This window comes from Corvus kubaryi, unplaced genomic scaffold (assembly GCF_017639235.1).
Source record: "Corvus kubaryi isolate FWS band 111438036 unplaced genomic scaffold, C.kubaryi_AGA036_p1.0 37334, whole genome shotgun sequence".
NCBI classification, from domain to species: Eukaryota; Metazoa; Chordata; class Aves; order Passeriformes; family Corvidae; genus Corvus; species Corvus kubaryi.
Window position 1 is genome coordinate 21,076,951 of NW_024581108.1, and position 23,072 is coordinate 21,100,022.

Genomic DNA, 23,072 nt, shown 5'->3' on the forward strand with positions numbered 1-23,072 from the left:
GTGCTTATCCAAACCTATGAGAAGTCACCCAGCAAGAACTAAAACACAAAATCTAAATGTAACTGCATGCTATGAAGAAAAAATCCCATTGTGTTTTGTCAAAGACAAGGACAAGGCCCTGAACAACCTGATAATTATGTCCAAGTTTACCCTGCTTTGCACAGGGCATGGATGACATGACCTTCTGAGGTCCCTTGAAAACTAAATTATTCTGTGATTCTAAAACAAACAAAATTGCTTCATTTGGGCCAGTGTTTTCTTTTGAACAGCACCCATGCAAAGTAAAAGAAAGAATTCATCGTTCATTATCATGCCAGGCACAGGCCCAGTGTGTTTCACAGCACACACATACCCTTCCCTGGCACTCTCCAGCGGCGACTGGTGGTGATGTGGGCTGGACAGGGCCGAGTCGAGGGGAAGGTGCCTTGAAGGGATGTCATGAGGAGGCGGCAGCACAGCTTGGGAGGGGCCATTGTGGTTGGAGCTGGATCCACTGTACATGCCTGGGAACACACAGCAGTTGGCAAAACAAAATAAGCAAGGAAGCATCACTAAGTCCTGCAGAGTCTCCAGCTCCCTCCCTATCCCCTGCCCAACCCTGAGACACAACCCCACAGCAGAGCCCCTGTGTGTCACTGAACGCCCCTGTGCCTGAGCAGCACTCAGAGCTGTGCTGTGGTACTTTGACGTGTGAGTGTCTCCTCTCTGACCCTCCCAGGTGGTCCAGGTGTTCCTGGACTCTACAGAGCTGTAGAACCCTCCTGACAGCCAGGAGGGCTTGGCAGGACTCCCACCCTGCCTTTCCCATCCCTGTGAGAGAGAACCCGCAGTACTCGGGGGATGGAGCTCACACAGAAAACAGATCATGGTACCCTGGGATTCTGCTGTTCATTTCAAACTCTGTAATTTGACTTTCCATTACTATGCTGCTGGACATCCCAGACCATTCATAAATATCACATATTGATACAAATGAAACCCCAATAAACTGAATGCAAAGAGGAGGAAGGAAAAATTTTTAATGAGATCATGAAAACAAGTTCACTAGTACAGAATTACTGAAGGGGCGTGGGTGTGCCAGTTTTGGGGACTCTACCATGGCAGTCAGGCATCAATAGCCAAGTACCTACCAGGCCCTCAAGCACACCCTTTGTTGAGGAAGCTTCGTCCAGGAGTCTCGGATGAAGATATTGGAAATAAGTTTTTTTTCTCCCTTATGAAGAGTGACCATGCACCAAGACAGGCATTACCTGGGCTCAGGGCCCTCACACTGACTTTTGGTGTGAAGGCTGCTGCACTGACAGCAGGTCTCTGTGGTGACAGACATCACAGGAGTGCAAGCATGGAGTGTGCAAATGCCACCCTGTGGCAGGGGAAAAGGGCAGGCTCCTTGTCATGCTGTTTTGGGAAAAGTCTAGTCCTTCTTTTCTCACTTTTTCTGCCTTTCTCCTCTTCAAGTTGTGCCTTCAACATCTGCCACAGTTCTGTCCCACCCCCTCCCAGGGAATGTGCATACGGATGAGGACCAGAACAGCCGCTCTCACTGTGATCTGAAAGCTGTGAGCACCAAGTGAGGTCTGCCAGCTCCCACAGTGTCCAGCTCTAGAGTACAGAGACCCCACGCTCCCTCTGGGGCCTTTCTTTGCCATCTTCTCCTCCTGTACCATTCATCTGTCCTTTCCCACTCAGTGTGTGCAGAGCTGCACATCCAGGACAGAGCCATGTACCAGCTGTGCTCGGCCCTGTCCCGTGTCGCTGGCAAGGCCCTGGACTGCACACCTCCCAAACCCTCCCAGTGACGTGGAACAAGCAGAGGGCAACATGAAAACCCAGAGCTGTGGGGAATGTGTGACACCCTCGGGGTAGCGAAGCAACATCTGAATGTCAGCATCTGTTTCTGTGTGTGACTGAAGAGCAGAACCACCAAGGCAAGATTCCAGCCACCTTTGTCAAGGGCTTCAGATGAGTCAAAAACCCCTCATGAACAATGAGTCCTCAGCTGCTGACAGATCTAAAGCAACAAAACTGAACCACATCATCTCTGTCTCCCACTAGACAGAACATTTGTCAACCAGCCAGTGAAACCAACTTGCTTTCTGCACTGCACACCAGACAGAAGGGGCTTTAAGAAGTCAGATGTTCACAGGTGATGCGAGGATTTATTTAAAGTCTCTTCTGGTAACAGTAAGTCAGTAGCAAGGATGCTACATTGTGGAAATGCTTTTCCACTGGTGGCTTCAGTCCATTTCATAACACAGCAGTTTCCACTTCCCTCAGATCCTCACTGTTCATACATTCATTATCAGGCATGAGAGATGAGCCAGATTTGACCTTGACTGCTCAGTGTCGTTTCACACTTCAGCTCCATTTCCTACATCACCAGTTCAGCTATAGCGACAGCACAGCCTGGAGGAAACTGCAGAACCTAAACCAAGCTGTTCATGCTCTAAGGCTCCCACACTGCTGGCCCAGCAATAACTTGTGCAAAAAGCTCAAAAGCCCTCAGAAGAAAAGTCATCTTAGCAGTGTGGTGGCCAGCAAACACACTCAATGTTTTACCTTTCAATCCCACCCCTGAACAGTTCAGAAATGTTTAGGATGTCTCTCTCCTGCCTGTTCCTTGAGGTGATGAGAAAGACAGAGTAGCTGAGTACCTGCAATCAGCATAACCCTCTAGAGGAGCAAGAATATGTTAAAAGAACACCCCACAACTCTGTGTGTGCAGCAACTGAGTCCTGCATGATCCCATGCACTCAAACCCACCCCTTCAGAAAACCAAATGAAAACAGAATCCCTGTCAACCCCAGTTTCTGCCACCCCAACCACTCTGCAGAGGAGTTTACCCATCTGTGGAACTGCTGTTCATGCTCTGCTGGGGTGGACACCCAGTGCCCACTGCTGGGCTTGAAGAATTTCTAGCTGGGGACATCTCCTAGATCTATCTTTCGACTTCCTGATCACAAGCCCCTGCCTGGACCATGTGTGCACTGAGGCTTGTAGGGTTTGTCATCAGTGAGTTCTCCTCTCCCTACACCTCTATGCAACACCACTCAGGCCCAGTTTGACAAAAGGTGTCCCTTGTCCCCACATTCTCCCACATTCCCCCATGTCACTCACATCATGCCCTGTGCTGCCTCACCCCAGCTCCCTCCCCACGGAGGAACAAGCCAAGGGGGAAGAGCAGTTGCTAATCCGGTCTCAGTGTAATTTTCAGTACTTCCAAAATTCCTTTCCTTTCACAGTTTTTCTTCCTTTTTTCCCAGCACTGAGCACTAATACTCTGTACCTGAAGTCACACAGAGGCCTTTGGAGCTGCTGTGAATGACTCCTGCAAGTGCAGCCCACGCCAGGCCTGTGTGCCCTGGGCCTCTTCACACATTGACCATCTCAGATTGTAAATCTAAGTCATCAATCAGTATTTTAAATGGCCTGGCCTTTAACCTTAACATCTGTGGCCAAAACGGTGCTCTGAGCATCTGTGACTAGCAGCCTTTTTCCCCCTCAGCTTTATGCTGAGACCAGGCAACAATAATAAAATCCAGAGAAAATGCCTGAGTGGGACCAGAGTGATACAAGCTCTTGTCCACAGGCAGAGTTAAATGCATGTAGCCATGAAGCATCTTAGTTATGAGGAGGGAAAAACAAAGAAGATCTCAGCAAACAATGGGTTCCTCTGACAGCAGAAACATTCCTCTGCTCACTGTCTTACCTGCTTTGAAGTCAGACACAAGGGATGGAGCCTTCTTTAATATTTCTTTTTTTCTGTGATGGGCTTTCATCCCTGACATATTTAAAATGTGCTTCAACTTGGAGAAAGACAAAATTGAAATTCTCCAGGAATCCAAGTGATCCCTAAAGCCCAGAGCTCTGCACATTAATAATGTGGTTTCTTTGAAAAAAACAACACAAAAACCAAACTCAAAAGCCCAAACCATGAATGTTTTCATATTTCAAGTGGAATATGAGGCCATCATACACTGTATTTATCCATGTATAATCTATATGCAGTATTATAGCCAATTTCTCAAAAAATATTACCTCAGCTTATCTGAAAGAGCAAATGTGCAATCACTGCAGACTATAGGTGGCAGCAGGAATGTCCTTAAGCTTTAATTCCATAAGGATCAGCATATTTAGGGCTTATATGCCCTAAATAATGACAAAGGAACAGTTTTGCCTGTGGATTGTACTCCGCATAATATGAAGCAGCTTCTGTTTCACTGCAAAACAATCTTTCAAATATTGATTTATTTTTCCCTGGCATTTGCTCATACTGTGCATTGATGGGGTCTCATATGGAGCAACCTGATGGACGTGTCAGGGAAAATTTACAGTTTTTCGACAACATCCTGGTGATGGATTGATATAATCAACACAGAAATCATATCAGACAAAGCCAAAGTTACGGACAGATAAAATCCTTCATTTCACAAGAGGTTCACCGAAATGACACTGAGAGGTTAGGGATGGTCTGTTTATCTATGAGCTAATAACTCTTTTCCTGTTTTATTGTTGTCACTTGAAATCTGAGGCAGTTTCTGGGGTTCTGAAGTGCAGCCTGTTTTGAGGAAAATGTCACTGCTCTTTCCTGCCCTGCCTGGGAGGCGGAGGCCAAGTCATGCTCCAGCTACATGGGGCTGTCAAGGGGAAGCAGAAGCCATGTGCTGCCCTCAGACCTTACTCAGTGCAGGTGGTACAGGGAGAGACTGGAAATTAACCCCCAAATCCCTCCAGCTTTCTCCCACTTTTTGAGGAGCCACATGTAAACCCTGAGTGCAGACTCCCAGGGGAACCACACCACAATGATGGGGTATTTCCCATTCTCCTCCATTCTGTTCACCAGTTACATTCCAACATTTTAATGCAACTTGAACCAGAAAAGAGGATAGGAGATGTCAAGCAGAATGCATTTTTTGTTTTGAAGATTTGGAGTAATCACAAAAAAGTAGGAGATTCTTGCAGAAGGCAGACTACAATTACACTGCCAGCCTTTGGGAGTGCCTCTCTCTGCTGCTTAACACAGAACCTCCAATTGCAAATCCCTGATTCAGGATACTCTGCTAGGGTACAAAAACTGTGAATCTAGATCTTATTTCCCACGGAAGGGAATGGAAGCATCTTTTTCTCTTCCTTTAAGATGTATAGAAGAGTCTAAGGTCCCTAAGAAGGGCCTGCTCTTCTTCAAATCACAAGAAAATACAGAAAGAAAGACTAAATACTAGAAAAGATAATTACAAGGTTTGACATTTCAAATTCAAGTTTTCTTCCCATTCATGAATCACCACATTATTTGTTATGATTCAAAGTGCATCATAACACTGAGCCTCATCAGCTTTCCTGCAGCTCCTGAATAAAACCCTCCTGTTGCAAGTCTGTGCCAGAGCACCTGCCTGGACTTAGCACAGCTCCTGCACCTGCACTCTGCCCAGGCCAAGGCACACTTTGAAAGGAGAACAAATGGATGGAGACAGATTTTCAGCAGGGTTGCTGCCCCTTTCACTTGAAATTAACAGTAGTTATTTCTCTGACTAATTCTGTTAAAAAAAAAAAAAAAAAGCCAGGCCTTAGCAAACAACTCAAGAATTATTTCATCTGATTTGTTGGTTTGGAGGTCTTTTCACCTTCCACAGTGACAAATATTTTCTGGTTTAAATCCTCTGTTATATGACATATTTAGCACCACACTTATTAGAAGTATTCTTACCTGTAATTAAATCATGAGGACCTACAGATCTGCCATACTTCCCATCCAGGATGTGCTGTGAAGGTGTGTGGAGCTGTTGTATAGCTAAGCACTCATTTAGTACATCTTGTTCAGTATCAGTACAGGACTTTAGCTACAAGAGGAGGATTAAGAAACATTGTGTTACATAGTCAAACCAAACTATTTATAATTAACTTCATATATCTCCTTAAGGATTATATACAGAAGGAAGACATGCCATTCTCAGGAACTCAGTGTAATTAAGGATGTATGCAGTACTTGTAACTTGTAATTAGAGATAACTTTGGTTTTCTGAAGTGCACAAGTGTGCTAATCTTACATCAACAACCAGTTTGCTTCAGAAAATAATGTGCCCTGTGTTTCTTCAAATCATCCTGAGTAATTGAACTGCACATTTTGAGGCTTTCTGTAGTTTCTTGGATTCTGTGGCAAAAGGTTTGCATCACCCTGTGACTGGGGTCACTTGGAAAGACATTTGATAGGCAAAGAAAAGCGTTTGTGCTTATCAGATTAGAACTGGCAGAGCAAGGCACTGTCAGTGATGTGTAAGAGGTATCACCCACGTGTCAGCTGTGCTCCATGTAAATTAAAGCTCTGGCAAAAGGGTCCGAAGCAAACTCTTGAAAACCACAATGTCGATCATATTAAAAACAGCAGGAGAGGAGAATTAAGAAAGAAAAGCATTTCTAATTCTCTTTCAAACATGCTGATGCTGCCAAGCTTTTGTCATAACAGAGTGCTCACATTACACAAACAGCCATCATATTCTACAGCCATTAATAAATAGTTATTGTCCTTATGGGTACAGCCTCACATACCCATCTCCCCTGGGCTTGGGTATTCTAAATAAAAGGCCCAGGCAAACCTTTTCAGAATTTGGCTCTACAGCCATTTGTGGGTTCGAGATAAACATCTGACATTTGGATCACAAAGTGCATCTGCAGCCAATTAAACTACTACTAAATTAACAGCTAACTTTCTCCTGTTTTGTTCCTGTAAAGCCTTTCAGAACAACCAAGTATCACCCCTGCACTAATCCTCTAAGCTATGAACTGAGTGCTCAGGATTCCTTTGGTACAAGTCTAAGCTCAGGCATTTTGTTTTGTATCAGAGATGGCACATTTTGGTAACATATCTCAACCAAGAGTTGTTGGCAGAACAGTTTGTTAATTTTTCTTTCTTGGCTAAGTCATTTCCACTCAGAACTCTTGGGAAGCTGATACCAACGGACAACTGCCTTTGCTGAGTTAGAACCAAAATGGAGCAAGTGAGTATAAATAGTCTTTTCCCTCTTTTTCCTAAACCTGAAATCCAAAGTAGGCTGTTCAGTAACACTGAGATTTACTTAGCTGTGAAAGGTGTCGGGGTTTTTTAATATATAGAAGTGAAATATTTTGGAGGGGTTCTTGTTTCTTTATCAACTACGTTTGCTTTGATCCTTTTTAAGAGAGCCTGACCAAAACACACTTTAAATCTGCTGCTTTTTCAGGTGCCTTTTCAGTTTGAGAAAAAAAAGTCACAGGATCAAATATTCATAAAGTTATCATGGATAAATGAGACAGGAAATCTGAAGATGATTTCAAACCACTGGAGGAGTGCAGATTTAGACTGGTCTACCAAATAAGGTGTGGGAGGCAAGTTACTAACATTATTTTAAGATAGATTTGATAAGTCTATAGGAGACTATTTACATGCACAAAGGAAAACTCCTCAAGGCAGGAGATTAAGTGATACGAAACCCTGGATATTGATGTCTTGGTGCATCCAAGCAGCCTGAGTTTGCAGTTGGTGTTACCAAATTTGTCCTGGATTGATTCTGTTCTTCAGGCCTCCTGCTACTGATGCAGGAAGTACTTGTTGCCCTCCAATGCAAAGTTGGGATTTGGGGGTTTTTTCCCACCTTGCTCTGGAGAACTGGAACGAGGCCTCAGCAGGTGACAGGGTGTAACAGTGGGGACTGTCCCCCAGATGTAAAGGATGGTGACATGTTAAATGCATTCAGCTCAGTACACAGAGATGAACAAATGATACCCAGGTTTGGTATTAGGAAGTAATTCCCTCCTTGTTTCCCTGAAGTACGCCAGAAACCAGAGGAAGGAAAAATGGGGAAGTTCTTTTCTTTGGAATAGGGAGCGCAGTTGCTTTCCACAATCTGCTGAGAATTTCATGTAACAAAACCTTCCTGTTGCAAAGATCTTGCAATTGCAAAAGACTCTGGTGCCACAGTCACCCTCTTTCTGTGGCCAATTACTACTATGGCCTTCTGACTCTTACTCTCATTACACAGAATTAATTATGTAGAATGAATCAATTACTGCCATGGCACTCTGACTCTTACTTGCACTATGAGCTGAAGGTTACTCTAGGGAAGTGTTGGGAATTTTGTGACCTGTGGTGTGGGACACACATGCACAGCACATCCTGTGGAACCTTCTAAAGCTGAGAGCTGCAGGGAAACCACAAGGCCTGGTAATACAAATTTGGGACGGAAAACTAGGCAGTGGCCAGGCTAGATAAAACTTTTGACTAGAGCTGATATGTGCAAAGACTTGATTCCATGGACACCTGGATGGTGCTGGGCATGTGTTACTCTCAGGGACAAAGCTCACCACACAGTGAGTGTTCCATGAGTATCTGAAACAGGGAAGAGAGCTCTGGTCACTGATGTGCTGGGAACTGCTACTCAGACTGCACACATCTGGTGGAGAGAAGGGTTCCACAGAGAATTAGGGGACACACGGCTGGCCTGGGAAAGAGGACTCTAAGTTCAAACTGGTGAAAACTGTACAAGAGGGCAGCAAGAGGGAAGGGGGCATGGCTGACACAAGGACATCTCTTCTATTACAAAAGCTCTTTTCCTACACTTCCATTGTATCCTGGCTGTTTCATTTGCATTTTAGATGATCTGCTAACATGTATTTTAGTAGACACAATCAGCTAGTGCTGATTGCAGAGACTCAATGCACAGACATTTTATGTGAATAACAGCACAGCTTGGGCTTGTGTATTAAAGATGAACAGGAAAAGAAACGCTTGGACAGAAGGCATGGGGCAAACTGAATTAGAGGGTGGCAGCCTTTGAAAGTACAAATATATAAGGTGGTCTGGTTAACAACAGTGATTAAAAACCAACAGGAAAATCAGCTCCACTAAAGTTTTCTTCTGTGATACTGCAGAAAAACTCTGATCTGAAAATATATGAATTAAAGGTAAACTAAAAATGGCTGTATTGAGGAGCTCTGGGGATGTGTCACTCTTTGCCTGCTCTTACCTTCTTACGCACCTGCTGCTCTTTGGCCGAGTGAGCCTTGACGTGCTTGCGCAGGGAGCTGGGGTCCGTGTAGCGCTTGGAGCAGCCGGGAATCTGGCAGGCGTAGGGCTTCTGGGAACGGGAGCAAAGGGAGACATGTCACACCCCTCTGCCTGCCACAGCCAGCACAGGGAGCGCTGCAGGACGCTGACACGCAGTGCTGAACCTGAGCTGCTTGCTCTGTTTGCTGGGTCCACGTCTGCTCTGTCTCCTCTAAGCTCACAAACCAGGCACGATGCAAACAGAACTGATTCTGCACTGGCACACTGGGTGTGGACTACGGGGCTGAGGTAAATGCTAGTGAGGTGGGACTGAATGGGTTTTGAGAGCCTTTCTTTTCTCCCTAGTCTTTACAGCAAACAAAATTATCAAGAGATCACCCAGTATAATTATAAAGACAGACATCTGGGGGTTTTTTGAGTTCTGATTTACATAGTTTTTACAACAATTGCTGGGCACTGGTGAAGCCCCACCTCAAATCCTGGGTGTAGTTTTGGGCCCCTCATGACAAGAAAAACATTGAGGTGCTGGAGCATGTCCAGAGAAGGGCAATGGACTTGGGAAGAGTCTGGACAACAAGGAGTGGCTGAGGGAGCTGGGCGGGCTCAGCTTGCAGAAAAGGAGGCTCAGGGGGGACCTTCTTGCTCTCTACAACTCCCTGACAGGAGGGTGCAGCCCGGTGGGGGTTGGGCTCTGCCTCCATGAAACAAGGGTCAGGACAAGAGGAAATGGTCTCAAGTTGCACCAGGGGAGGTTTAGATTGGATTTTACGAACAATTTCTTCACAGAAGGGATGGTCAGCCATTGGAACAGGCTGCCCAGGGAGGTGATGGCATCACCATCCCTGGGAGTGTTTGACAACTGTGTGGATGTGGCACCTGGGGACACAGATTAGTGGTGGGGTAATGGTTCGACTCAAAGATCTTAAGGATCTTTTCCAACCTTAACAATTCTGTGACGCTGTGAAATGCAGCAAAGCGGATTCTGGGGCACCTCCTGGGAAAACCATCTGAGTCTGGGAAAGAATTCCAGTGTCCTCTTCTCACAGGCAAATAAATAAATGAGATGCTCTAATTTAAATGCTGATTCTGGACACCCAGAAACTGAAATCCTCACCGAATTCTTCTCTTGGCAATGCCTACTCCCAACAAATGGAACACTATCTCTGGGTTACAGAACAAACTCCAAATGAAGGTGAAATTGCCAAAATGAGCAAAGGCACTTTAAAGTAACCACTGACTTAAGCGCCAGCAAAATAGTGCTGCATGGCACAGCCCACAAAGCTTTAAAGTTGAATGGAACATTCTTTTGCCCTCTATGTTCTTGCCTCATCTATCAACATTACCTCAGCCTTCTCACCAGGACTAGCAAATCCTTTTGGTGTCTTCTCAAAGGTAGAAAACTGGTTTGCCATGACCTCAGTGTCACATTCTTTAATCCCCTTGGTTTCAGAAGGAGGATGCACAGAAGGGAAAAAAATCCCACCGGTTTTGGGAGAAGTGACTGTGAGGTCCTCTAAACCAGTTGCTCTGCTCCTGGAGGAGTGCTGACATGCCCTTTTTACCACAAGGACAGACAGGTTCCCTTTGTTCTGCTTCTGCCTAGGAGAAGGATCTACTTCCAGATGATTTAGTAGGGATTCGATCAAACCAGCGTACACCAGTAAGTGAAATGATTTACAGATTCTCCTTTGGAGAAGATAAATGATGGAGTGACCTACGTTGAGAAGCTTTAAAACCAATTCCAAACGCACTCAATAAGGAATAAGCAGCCTATATAAACCCCCTTTCTTTGTAAGTACCTCCAGAGAATAAGTATTGCTACTCTGTCCAGCCAGCAGGAAATTTCTGAAGGAATAATAGAATCATTCACCAATTCATGACCTTACAGGCTAACACAGCACCTACCCAGAAAGTTACAGGGCAGAGGAGATTTATTGAGAGTGTCTGGAGCACAGAGAACTGACACCTGAGGAAAAGCTATGGAAAACTTTAACAAATCCCTTGGCAGAAAAACTAGCAGAGTATTTTTCAAATCACTGATGTCATTCAAATTAGTGATAAAATGATTCAACTCAGTGATAGGGAAACTAGATGAAAATCTGACTACCCTTACAAAGGTTCATGGCTATTTGCTCTGACATTCTAGGCAGTTGTTTAATGCAGCAGCACCATCCTGTAGCTCTGCTATTTTTCACATTCACATAAGCACACAATTTACTGAGCTTAAACCACAGGGCTTCAATTAAACCAGGTAACTGGAACTCAGTGTGCACGACTACAGGAACAGTTGTAGAGAACCTGCAATGGAACAGCATGGAGGATGTTTTTAGATATTTAAGAAAGTTAGTAGAAAATTATTACTGTACCTTTTTCCTGATTTATGAGCATTTCAGATAATAAAGACAGAGATAAAGGGAGAAGAGAAGAAAATAGAAAGTTAAGACATTTGTTTTCAATATTGCACAGACAACACACAAAAAGAATTTGTGCTCATTCTAGTAACCATTTTAAGTTCTCTCTTAAAACTAATAGATGGCATTCTATTTGTGAGTTTGGATAATAAAAAATATATCTACTAGGTTCATGCAATTAAATTTAAAAACTGCACGCAATTTAGTATATCCACTTTCAAAAGAGATGCAAATTACAAATTCAAATATCTCAGGTTGACTTTCAAATAAATAAAACATTGTTATTGTAAGTGTGCTTTGGTTTGGAAAATGTGACTGACTCGCTTCTCTCACTTGTTTGTTTTTGCAAGGCATAATGTACATTAGACATTCCTTAATGCTGCACTGTCTGAAATGTGTAACTGCTTAAAAAGTAAATATCAATTAAACTCAAAAGTTCTGCCCCATAAACACTTGGCCAAACTAAACCATGTATTCACTTCTTTGAAAAAGACAAAGGAACAACTCTGCCTGTTACTCTTTACAGGTTTTATGCTGAGGACATGACTCGTCTGCAGAGCTGCCTCATTGCCTTCTTTCCCCATGACCTGGTGATTTCATCTCAGTACAGCCCAAGATGCTTGACAGGCTCCCATCTTCTCTGTGAGACAAGTGAGAAGAGCTGCAGAGTCAAGCCCAGTCTACCAACTAGAGAATAACAGAATGTGTTTCTCACAGTTAATTCTGATGGAGGGTACTTAACCAATTCCAGAGTTATGAGACAGATTTATTTTCACTTTTACAAAATTACTGTCCAAAACTGAGGTGCATTTACCTTGCCCTGAGAGGTCTGAACAGCTTTTGCATTCACTCAGAACTCTCACTGAAGGGGACGGGAAGTGAGACAATGACACAGATTTGGTGCAGCAGCAGTGACTCAGCTTTCACTCAGCTACACCTTATTGTACTGCTGCCTCCTCTTACTGGAACAGGAACAATGGGAGAGTTTGCTGAGTAACTTACTCCTTCATAACTTACTTCTCAGCATGACTAACACCAAACTAATTGCCTCTCTATGATCAAGACTTTTTCATTTCTCAAAGCACATACAGTTCAAAACCAATACACTTGCTCATAGCTGAGTTTTCCAAGACTCTTCTCATGAAAAGGCCAAGTCCCCCTGCAGTTACAGAACTGATTGTGTACCAGGACTGCTGGAAAACTCAGTGCAGCTCCCAGTATGAAATCATGCTTACGGTATCCAGGTGTGTCCGCTGATGCTTTGCCCGGTCGCTGGAGTTGCTGAAAGCTTTCTGGCAGCCAGGATGCTGACACAGGTATGGCTTCTCCCCAGTATGACTCCGGAGATGAATCTTGAGGTTCTCAAGCCTAGAAAATGCCTTGTTGCACCCTTCAAACTGAAAAACATCATAAAAAAAAATCATTGTAAGGTTCTATTAAATAAACCATGTGCAGCCACAATGAGAACAGTGTAAGAACCAAGTTGGACATGCAATAAATCAACCAACATTCAAACATCTGTTGAAATTTATTGATGAAACACAACATATTGTGCTGTTCATTTAATCTGTCACCGAAGACATGGTGTGCTGCTCAGTAATAATACAAGGGTTATAAATATCTCACACATTCTGTCTGAAGTACTGAACACTTGAAGACATGGTGTCAGGACAGAAAATTTAAAGAAAGAACAAGTGTTCTGAGGAGTCCTCTGAGATGTTAACTGGCACAGGAACCACTGTGGGCAATAACAATTAGCTGCTACAGACAGAGAGCAAGAGAAGCTATTTGTGGCAGGTTAGAACCTGGTTTCAGGTGTCTGAAATATTATACACTGGGGCAGATGAGCACAGACTATTACAGGAAGACCTGATCCATTTGAAGATCAATCCAAAGGAACTCTGCTGTTATTCTGCACCCTTTTCTTTACTAGCTGTATCATTCAGAGCTGTTCTCAGTATTTATACAACCAGTAACCTGAGAAATTCTGACTTCTTAAGCACCCGTTTCATTAGGGAGCTCAGCAATAAAACGCTGCATAGCTTTCATAACAGAAGTCACTGTTTCAAATTAAATCTGAATAAATAAATAAGTAAAATTGCCAGCTACTAGGCCAGGGAAGGGTGTTTTGCATTGCTCACTGTAGGTGTCAGTGTTACAGACAACAGGCAGTGGAGGCACTGTCTGTAGGATGTGCTTTGGGAACTCTCCCAGGTGAGCACAAATACTCACGTGTGCACACACGTTCGTGCACCTGCACACCCATAAAATGCACTCGCTTACACATGTTCAAATACTTGCATGCAAATACTCCAGTGATGGAATGCATATTCTTTGCCCACTCTGCATATATTGCTGTTTCATGGCACTGCAGATCTTCTTATGCCTCTACACAGACAAAAACCTGGTTCCTCAAGGATTTGTGATCTCAAGGAATGTATTTGAGAAAGACAACCCAATTCACCTTCAAATCAACTCTAACAGCAATTCTGAAATAATGCAGGTGTATCTTCATAGAATGGTTTGTATTGTAAGGGACCTTAAGGGTCACCTAGTTCCAAGCCCTGCCGTAGGCAGGGACACCTTCCACTATCCCAGGTTGCTCCAAGCTCCGTCCAACCTGGACTTGAACAATTCCAAGGATGGGGCAGCCACAGCTTCTCTGAGCAACCTGTTCCAACCACTGTTTCTGGAAGCCACAGATTTTTGCATGATTCATGGTCATAAACAGTGAAATCCTGACTCTCACAAAATCAGCAAATGCTTTGTCACTTCCTTTTGCAGAGTCAGGATTTTGTTCAGCAGCTTTCCAGGAACCTGTGGCTCCTGAGATGGCGTCACAGAAATCACCTTGCCAATCCTGTTTGTCACTCACACCTCTTACACATATCAGTGCATGCAAACTGCTGAGCTGGCTGTTGCATCCAGCTGTGCAGGAGGAGGGATGGGAAGGGAGAGCAGATGCAGGAGCCCTGAAGATGCTGTACCCTGGAGATGCCTATCTCCCAGGGCCTGCCAAAGGCAAATTAAATCACTGATGGAGAAAGGCCCACCACATTCTGCTCAGCCCAGTGTGTTTTGTAAATACCTCAACACAGTGACCAACACAGTGAACCAGTGATCAGCTCTGCACACTGCAGGCAGAGGGGCTTCTGGCACTTCTCTGTCCCAGCCACTCACACATCAAAGGATCAGTGTGGCCTTTACCGCCATAAATATTTTACTGCCCTGGGCAGGTATTAACCCATCTAAATGCCATATTGGGTCTATTTGTACAGACAAGTATCTCATATATTTCCATCTTTACCCATCACAGCTATTGTGACAGATCCACAAAATCACCTGGAGACATGCAGTTTATGAGTTCAGAAGCTTTGTTTGGCCACAACCCACTTCTGAACATTTGAGCTGGTTGCAAGGAGGTGGGGAGGTTTGGAAGTGACCAAAGCCACCAAGGCTTCAAAAGAAACAAACTTTCTTCATGACCATCACTAAAAATCTGACAAAGATTCAGAATGGAGCAATTTGAAATGTGCAAAAATGCTGAAGTCTATGAAAAATAGAGCAGAGTTCAGCAAATTCATAGTTCTCATAAGGACATTCCATCAAGCTGAGTGAATGTTCTCAGGTCCTAAAGATCACTTTTTTCCTTTTTGTTCCTAATCTTCCTCCTTTCCAGCCTCCTTTGATTAGTGTGCCCATAGTGTGGCATCCCTTTGAACTATTATTATCCCTTTAATCTCTCTTGCAGGTCCCCTTCAAGCACTGAAAGGCTGCTCTAAGTCTCCCTGGTACCTTCTCCAGGCTGAACAAGCCCAACTCTCTCAGCCTTTCTTCTCAGAAGAGGTGTTCCCTCCCTTGGAGCATTTTTGTGCTCCTTCATCCCCCAGCCTGTGTTGATACCAGAGGTTGCCCTGAACCAGCTGCAGGACCCTGGACTTAGCCTTGCTGAAACCCACAAGATTCCCACGGGCCACTTCTGGAGCTTGTCCAGGTCCCTCTGGATGGCATCCCATCCCTCAGGAGTGTCAGCTGCACCACGCAGCTTGGTGTCACCTGCAAATTTGCCGAGACTGCACTTGGTCCCAGCATGGACCCCCAAGGGACACCACCTGTCACCGACATCCAATCTGAATATTGAGTCATTCACCACTACCCTCTGGATGTGACCATAATTCCTCATTCCCTGAACACTCCAGCCTTCAATTCCATCTCTCTCCAATTTAGAGAGAAGGATCTTGACCCTCAGAATGTTTTTCTAATGGATTACCAGTCTTCAGTTCCATATCTAGAGCCTAATGCAAAGTAGGAAGGTATGCAGAATAATCCAAACTCATTAAAGGTCCAGCTCCACTCTCATTGATGTCAGTAGCAAAAATTCCAACAGCAAATGTCCTAAAACATCTAAACACAAGCTTAATTTAAAACACATGAAAGCACATATGTTTAAGAGTTTTCTGGATCGACACTTGAGGAAGAGAGGGAGCAGGCCCTACCAGAAGTGCTCAGAGCTACAGTGTAAGCAGCAATACTCAAAACAAATACGGGCTTATTTACGGACCCTTCTACTGTGGTCAGCTGCCTTTTCTTGGTAAATATGTCCAATGCCTTCAGCAGTAAGGTTCCTCCATCACCACATATGCTTGGACATTCAGAGCTTTTCTTATTTATGTTATTATTTCCTAATTCACATTATTTGTATTAACCAGCTGATTAAACTGCATAACAGACAGTGGGACAGTCCCAATGCAATGATAAACTCAGGATAAAGATGTGAGGGGGAACAATACAACAGCAAAGAGAATGATGTGACTGCAGTACTCATTTTCAAGTTGGCAAAGGCTGGGTTGGTCAAACAGGAAGAAAATCAATGGGAAAGGAGTGGGGGCAAAAACTTTGTCAGCAAGTGATGAGAAGAGGGGAAGGTGAAGATGAAAGGTCTGAAAGGGAGGGAGGAAAGCAGCTGGTACAAAGAGCTGAGCAGGGTGGGGCTGAGAATCCACTCAGAGCTGCAGAAAAGAGTTGCACTTTGAAGGACACCTTTTTCAACTCTCTTATTTCTTGCTGGATCTGCTGACTGTGTCCCTCACAGTTTATCCCTATGGAAGTCCACATATGGAAACAGCTTCCCTGAAGAGGAAGGCTATGGTAACTTCACCTGGGTTGCTGTTGTTAAGACAGCTTTGTAAGGTTCTTCTTGGGTTTAACTGCTACTCACCAACTCTTTCAACCCTTCCACTTACTCTTGCTACTTGGGAGTGTATTTACATTTATATATGCACTAAATAAAGCTACTCTTGGAGAAATGGGGTGCTCATTCTCCTTTTTAAATAACCTCCAGGAAGATCCAGCCATCCCACAACTGTCTCAGCTTCAACTACGAAGAACTGATGTTCAGTTTCAAAAGGGTTCCAGGATGGTAAGAGCTATTTTATCAACTGAGAAGGCCACTTACAGGATCTCCCAGACACCTGGCCCCAATCTCTCACTGCTTAATCCTACAATCCTAAACATTTTGTGGACGTTTGATGCCTGGGATAACAGTAACAAATGCTGCATGATCCTCAAAGTCTGTAAATGTCAACAGAGCTCTTAAACAAGTTTCATCAATAAAAATAATAATTAAATTGCAATTACTAATTTTTTCTTTGCTGTGAGATTGTTAATGCTGCACACACCCAAGCACAGACACTAAACAATGCCACATGATTACAGCAAGAACACAATGCAGTTATTGGGTTTTATAACTACTGCTGCTTTTAGAACACAACTTCTACCAGGAAAAAATACCTTGTAGAAATTTATGGGACTAAACTAGTTCATCACCATATGGAAATACATGTGTTATCTTTATTTCATACCAAAATCTCACTGCAGTGTCGCTGTTGCAATACCATGCATTCAAAAGCCATATTTATAAAAACACGGAATTATCTCACAGTGATCTAAACACATCACAATTTTCCCAACAAAACAGTTTAATCTAATAACTGTAATTGCTTAATATGTTTTTTCTTTGCTTCCAGATTATACTTTGAATGCACCTGAGAATGTTGCCATGCAGAAATAATAGCATGTTCCCAAGAGGGTTTATATTATCAAATGTTTACCATTTTCACAAGCGTATTTAAGCACGGTCATGTCTAGAATATCTGTCAGTGGTACAGATCAGGAGAAATAAACTATAAACTAACCAGCTCAGACCATAGGGCAAAGCAATAACTGACATTTTCTTAGGAAATGAGTTATGACTGAAAAAGAGAAGCCTTCACAGTCGTAGAGCTAAATAGGTCCAGTGTGCCATTAGAGCAAGCTCATTAATATACACCTCTGCTCTCTGCTGCAAGATCAGTTAAACAAGCTGCCTTTTATTTATAGACCTAAAAGGGAAAGAGCAGGTCATACTGGCTGCTGACATCTCAGACAGCCTACAGATGGAAAACCCAAAACATTTCATTCCAAAGCATTTAATGCTATCAATAGGAAATCTGATGTCTGGTCAAAACATCCACAAGCCTTACGAACATTGTGAAATGTTCTTTCTTCCCAACTGATTACAAAATTGGGAAAATTTTACTGAAAAACATGTTACGAGAAAAAGGATCCTGTGAGGCTGCGTATCCCTTCTGGAGGGGAGGAAACAGCCACACCACTCTTTAAATAGCATCAATGTTTTACAGCACACTGAGGCCAATGTCGGGGCCCTGGCTGGAAGCACATGGGGCTCCGAACCTTACAAACCTCAGGAACTCAAACACATCAGTTGTTCCACCCACAGGACAATCAAAGTATCTGTTTTGGTGCTTTGTTTTTCCCAGCTAACTCCTGATTAGATTAATGTTTAATTCGCTGTTGTAGCTACAATGTAAAGCTTTGATCCTGCAAATAGTTGCAGGTGAGTAACGTGGCTCATGCAAGGAGTTTTATTAAACTCAACAGAATTATTTGGGTACATAAAAAATCATGGAATGAGATTTTAACATCCTAAAGGATCCCGATTTATTTAGCCCGATTCAAACTTACAGATTAAAACTGTTAGAAGCTTTAACTGTTAGAATTTTAAATTGTTAGGTTTTTTCCCCTTTGTGATTGCAATAAAATGGCAGGTAGTGGTAACATAAAAGGACCTGCCAGTTTCTGGGTTTGGTTTTATTTCTGAAGCCTGAACAATTTATGTTTACAAAGTGACACTACATGCTATTTCATTTGAGTCTTGGGCAAAAATGCTTGTACTTTTTATTGTTTGTCTTTTAAAAAAGCATTTAGGGCTTTAGCCAGAGTGTTGTACAGCTGCTGGTGCGTAAGAGATGAAAAGCTTAAAAGGTTCAGAACAGGAAGAAGAAAAACTTAGACAAGTAAGCCACAGTATAAATGCAATGTATCCTTCACATTGTTGGGGTTTAGGGTAGTTGTGGCCAACCATTTGACATCCAGACACTGTCCACCAGTAGTTCATTTTTCTTTATGCTGTTAGACAGGTCATGTATTTCCTAATTTCCATGAAACTGGGAAATATGAATACACTGAAAATCCTGGAGGAGGTGTTTGATCATCACTGAATTACACAAGACTTTGGGCTGTCTCTTGTTATTTCAATTTTATGAATTTTATAAGCCCCTAAGCCCGCATTCCTGAACCCCCTCGGGCAGTACCAGGAGAGATGGATGCATGAGGAGTGCAGACCTGGCCCACGCAGGACTCATTTAAGTCACGAGGTTCCAAGAGTGACCAGGTCTGATTCTGCCCACGAGGCGATTCCCACACACAAACAGACACCTCTGACTGCAGAGGCAGCCACCTGCCTGCCAACATCCCCTGCACAGGGCAAACACTGCTTCAAGCACTGGAATATTCATACATTTATTTCTTCTAGTGCCAGTAGGTCATGCACTTCAGTGTGCAAAGAGAGTTTTCCATGCGTTTTTCAGCAAACCTAAAGTATCTGGGGAACTATCAGAGTATCCTATCCTTTTCACAAGACCCAATTTCTAGTATTAAAACTCTTTTTAGTAATCCTTCTTTAATCAAGCAGAAGTATAAACATTTGTCAAAACAGGGGTAGTTGCATTTGTTTGCCACAACATATGAGAATGAACCAGGAAAGTTTGGAATATTTTACTATCAGCAGCTTGACAGCCACAGACTCTGCCATAAGGTTTTGCTAAATATGTCATTTGGAAAGCAAACAATTTTCTGAAACCTCATTACAGTTGGACTGAATGCAATATTATGGCTTGCAGGCAAAAATAACATTACATGAGGCAACATTTTAAAGAACAAAATGCAAAATTCATAGGGCCATGTAATCAGCAAAGGAGACACCCCATGTCAGCCCCTTTATTTCCTCAGATGTAATTGGGAAACTATTCTTTATTTGGGATTTTTTGAATAGTTTACAAGCTATTTGAAATTAAAGGACAGCACACAATCCAAGATTTGCTGTTCTAATATCTGAAGCCAGATCTGCTTGTTTTGGGGACAAAATTAAGATTGAACAAAGTCAATTAAAATCCCTCTTCCATCCATGCCAGCAAAGAACCACAAATAAATTAAAATGTTTCCCTCCAGTACTTTTAGATTTTTTTAAATAAAAAGTATCATTTCCTACATGTACTTCAAAAACTCATTTCTCTGGATCAGTAATTCATTGTCTTAATTTCCAAGGCAACATTTCCATTCCAGTTTGCATCTAAAGTATCATCTATTTGCACCCATCTCCATCTTTAAAGAACAGTCTGTGCTCTTAGTCTGGGGGGCCAGTTACAGTGCAAACTGTTCTGTACCAACAAGCATGGTGAAAAAGGTGCTCATAATCTACTCACAGGTATGAGAGCTTGAAAGTTTGGAGTGAAGAATTAATTTGTTTAACATAAAGAATGTAGCCTCAGAGCAAAGGGAGAATATATTATGATTGATGTAGACTAACCAGTTGGGGCAACAAAAAATAAAACAAATAGAAAAAAGAAAATAATTAAAGAGACAACAGCAGAAAGAAGGGGAAAAATAGTAATTATGGAAAGAAAAAAACATCCTACCCCAAAACTTATGGCTGATTAGCACAGCGTAGCATCTTAAAAGGCCAAAATACCACATGTGTGGCATGTTACAAAAGAAGATTAAAATAAAGGAAAAAATAATCCAGAGAACCATGAAGTCTCAAAACATCTGGAGTTTTATAGTAACAAGGAGGAAAAAATCAAAAACATAATTGAAAAAAGTCCAGTGCAATACATTATTGTACAATGAAGCTTAATGGAATTGAAAGGAGAAGAGATGAAAAGGCAAAATAAGGGGGGGCAAAGGAATAAAAGAAACAAGAAAAGGCATTTATATTTTAAAGATGTCACTGAGGGGTTTTTATCCCAGTTATTAAAAATTACACACCCTGCTTCTGTAAGCTGTTCCTGTAATGTGTTGAGCGCTCTCTTTCAGCGTAGGACATTCATGCACGCTGGGGAACTCAGCAACCCTTCTGTGCCCAGCACAGGGCACTTCTCACTCCTGGGTCTGGGAGAGACGTCTGCAAAGAGGATGGCAGAGAAGCTGCCTGTCCTGGTTTACATTCTGAATCCAATGGGAGATTGGAAGAGAGGCAGGACAAACAGAAATTAATAATGTTTGCTAAAAACAATGCGTACATTCAGGAATTAAGCAAACAAGCTGTTATACTGGCATCAGACACTATTGAAATACTCTGAATGTATTCACTAACAAACACATGGAAAAAAACAAAACAAAAAAATTCCCTCTTTATTTCATATTTTTCTTTATTTTTAATGAACCAGTAAAGGAATAAAAAGATCCGCACATAGTCCAGTCTGCCTTTGTAACATGCCAAGAGTGTGTCTAGGAACAGCACAGGTTTCCAATGTACCACAGACAGAACATCCCAGGTTAGGTCTGTGCTCTGTCTCCAGTCACAGGAAGATTTGAGACCAGCGTGTGACAAGCCTGTGTGTCACAAACACGGTGTCATCTGGCAGCAGTAAGTGTCCATCCTAACTTCCCACTCACCCCCCTGGACTCCTCGGTTTTTTATGATCCTGGAAAACCCAGCTCCTACCTTTGTCAAGACCAATAAATAAATATGTTTTACAATCATAGCTTGTAACATGTCATCCCAGCTTACAAAGTGGCTCCTGTCCTTGGCAGATCAAACAGGAGGATCCTGTGGATAAAATCTGATCTACAGTGGGAAATAGCTGGCAGCTGACTTAACTAGTCCAGCACAACCAAATTCTCTCAGGAAAGATGAAAAATAGCAGCAAGGTAACTCTTTGCCCATCTGTGTGGGCTTTTTGTTGCAAATACAACTTTTTGTATTGGTTCAACACAGATCGTTCATTTTCCTCACTAAATCTGTTTCACAAAGTCTGTAGTTTTATTGCTAGGGTTTTCTCCCATTTTAGTTAGGGTGGATTTTTTTAAATCTTAAAACCTACTGACTTTCTCAAACTCTACCCTGTGCTCATTTCCACAAGCACATGATGGAGCTTTTATCTCAACTTGTTATTTCTGAAGATCAGCTCAGAAGAGTAAAGTTTCCCTGCAAATTGACAAACTGCATGAATTTACCAATGCTGGATTAATCTTCGCACAAAGCAATGAGGAGAACATACAACTGTCTCCAAGGTTATTCTCAGCAGGGGAGTAGGAAAGTCAGTCGGACTTGCAGGGCTCAGATAGGCTCCTGCTCTTTCTGTGCCATGCTGAGCCAACCTGATTATCCATAAGTGAAGGCTGAGGTCCAACCTGTAATCCAAGGCAGGCAAGGCATCAGCTAAAATGACTGTACCTGACACCTCCTCACGTGTAAAGCTGAGCTCTAGCGAAGAGCCCTACAAGAGGTACTGGTGAATCACTGGGAGGCTGTGAGATGTGGTGGGAGCTTGTTATCACTGGAGGGTTGGTTACCTCATTCTGCTCTCCCTTGTACCCTGGTCGTGAAGCAGAACCCCAAGACAAACAGCTCTCCTTCACCCATGGACCTGCTCATCACACTACAGCAGAATCCCACAGAGCTGGAGGGTAACACATGGAGAAGGATAACCTTCTCCTTCTGAGAGAACTGGCTCTCTCTCCCCTACAAATCAGGAACTCATCCTCACTTTACCCTAAGTCATTAATTTCAGTCTGCCAGTGTTTGCATTTTGTCTTGCTTGGCCACGTTCATTACATGAAGGAAAATCGGAGAGATTTATTCCTAGGAAAATGGCTTCAAGACCTCACCTGCTTTAGAGGAAGTCAGTTTTCTCTATAAAGGAGATGTTAAAGATTTTGCTAACAAACACCCTGTTGCTACTCTTCACTCAGGGTTTTACCACACCCACTGAACTGGTGTGAGCATTTGCACTCTCCACCAAACCCTGCTCCATTTTTAAGTGCTGGAGTTGCCTCCTAAAGCCTGTTGTGAAGATGAGCTCTGCTGAAGAGCAGTGCCAGGTCCCTCCATTCTCTACAGCACTGTGGGATCCTCTGGATAAAAGGCTGTATACCAATGTTCTTTTCTGAATAGTACTTAATGTTTTCCCACAGTCTTATTGTTTACAGGGAGTTTAGCAAGTCACTTCACTAATTTAAAATAGATTGTATCCCACATGGGTGGATAACAATAACACATATTG

General features: G+C 42.9%; 1 protein-coding gene across 3 annotated transcripts in view; it reads right to left on the reverse strand.

Annotated features, from left to right (window-relative positions):
* Window positions 1-23,072, reverse strand: part of GLIS1 (GLIS family zinc finger 1) — a 181,899-nt gene that overhangs the window by 21,912 nt on the left and 136,915 nt on the right. For 2 of the 3 annotated variants that reach the window (XM_042030734.1, XM_042030732.1), the window contains exons 5-8: window positions 12,684-12,845; window positions 8,997-9,107; window positions 5,705-5,837; window positions 353-503 (exon numbers count right to left, since the gene is read on the reverse strand). In XM_042030734.1, coding sequence (XP_041886668.1) covers window positions 353-503; window positions 5,705-5,837; window positions 8,997-9,107; window positions 12,684-12,845 — 557 coding nt within the window. The remainder of the gene's footprint in view (window positions 1-352; window positions 504-5,704; window positions 5,838-8,996; window positions 9,108-12,683; window positions 12,846-23,072) is intronic. The other variant, XM_042030733.1, reaches the window with a different exon arrangement.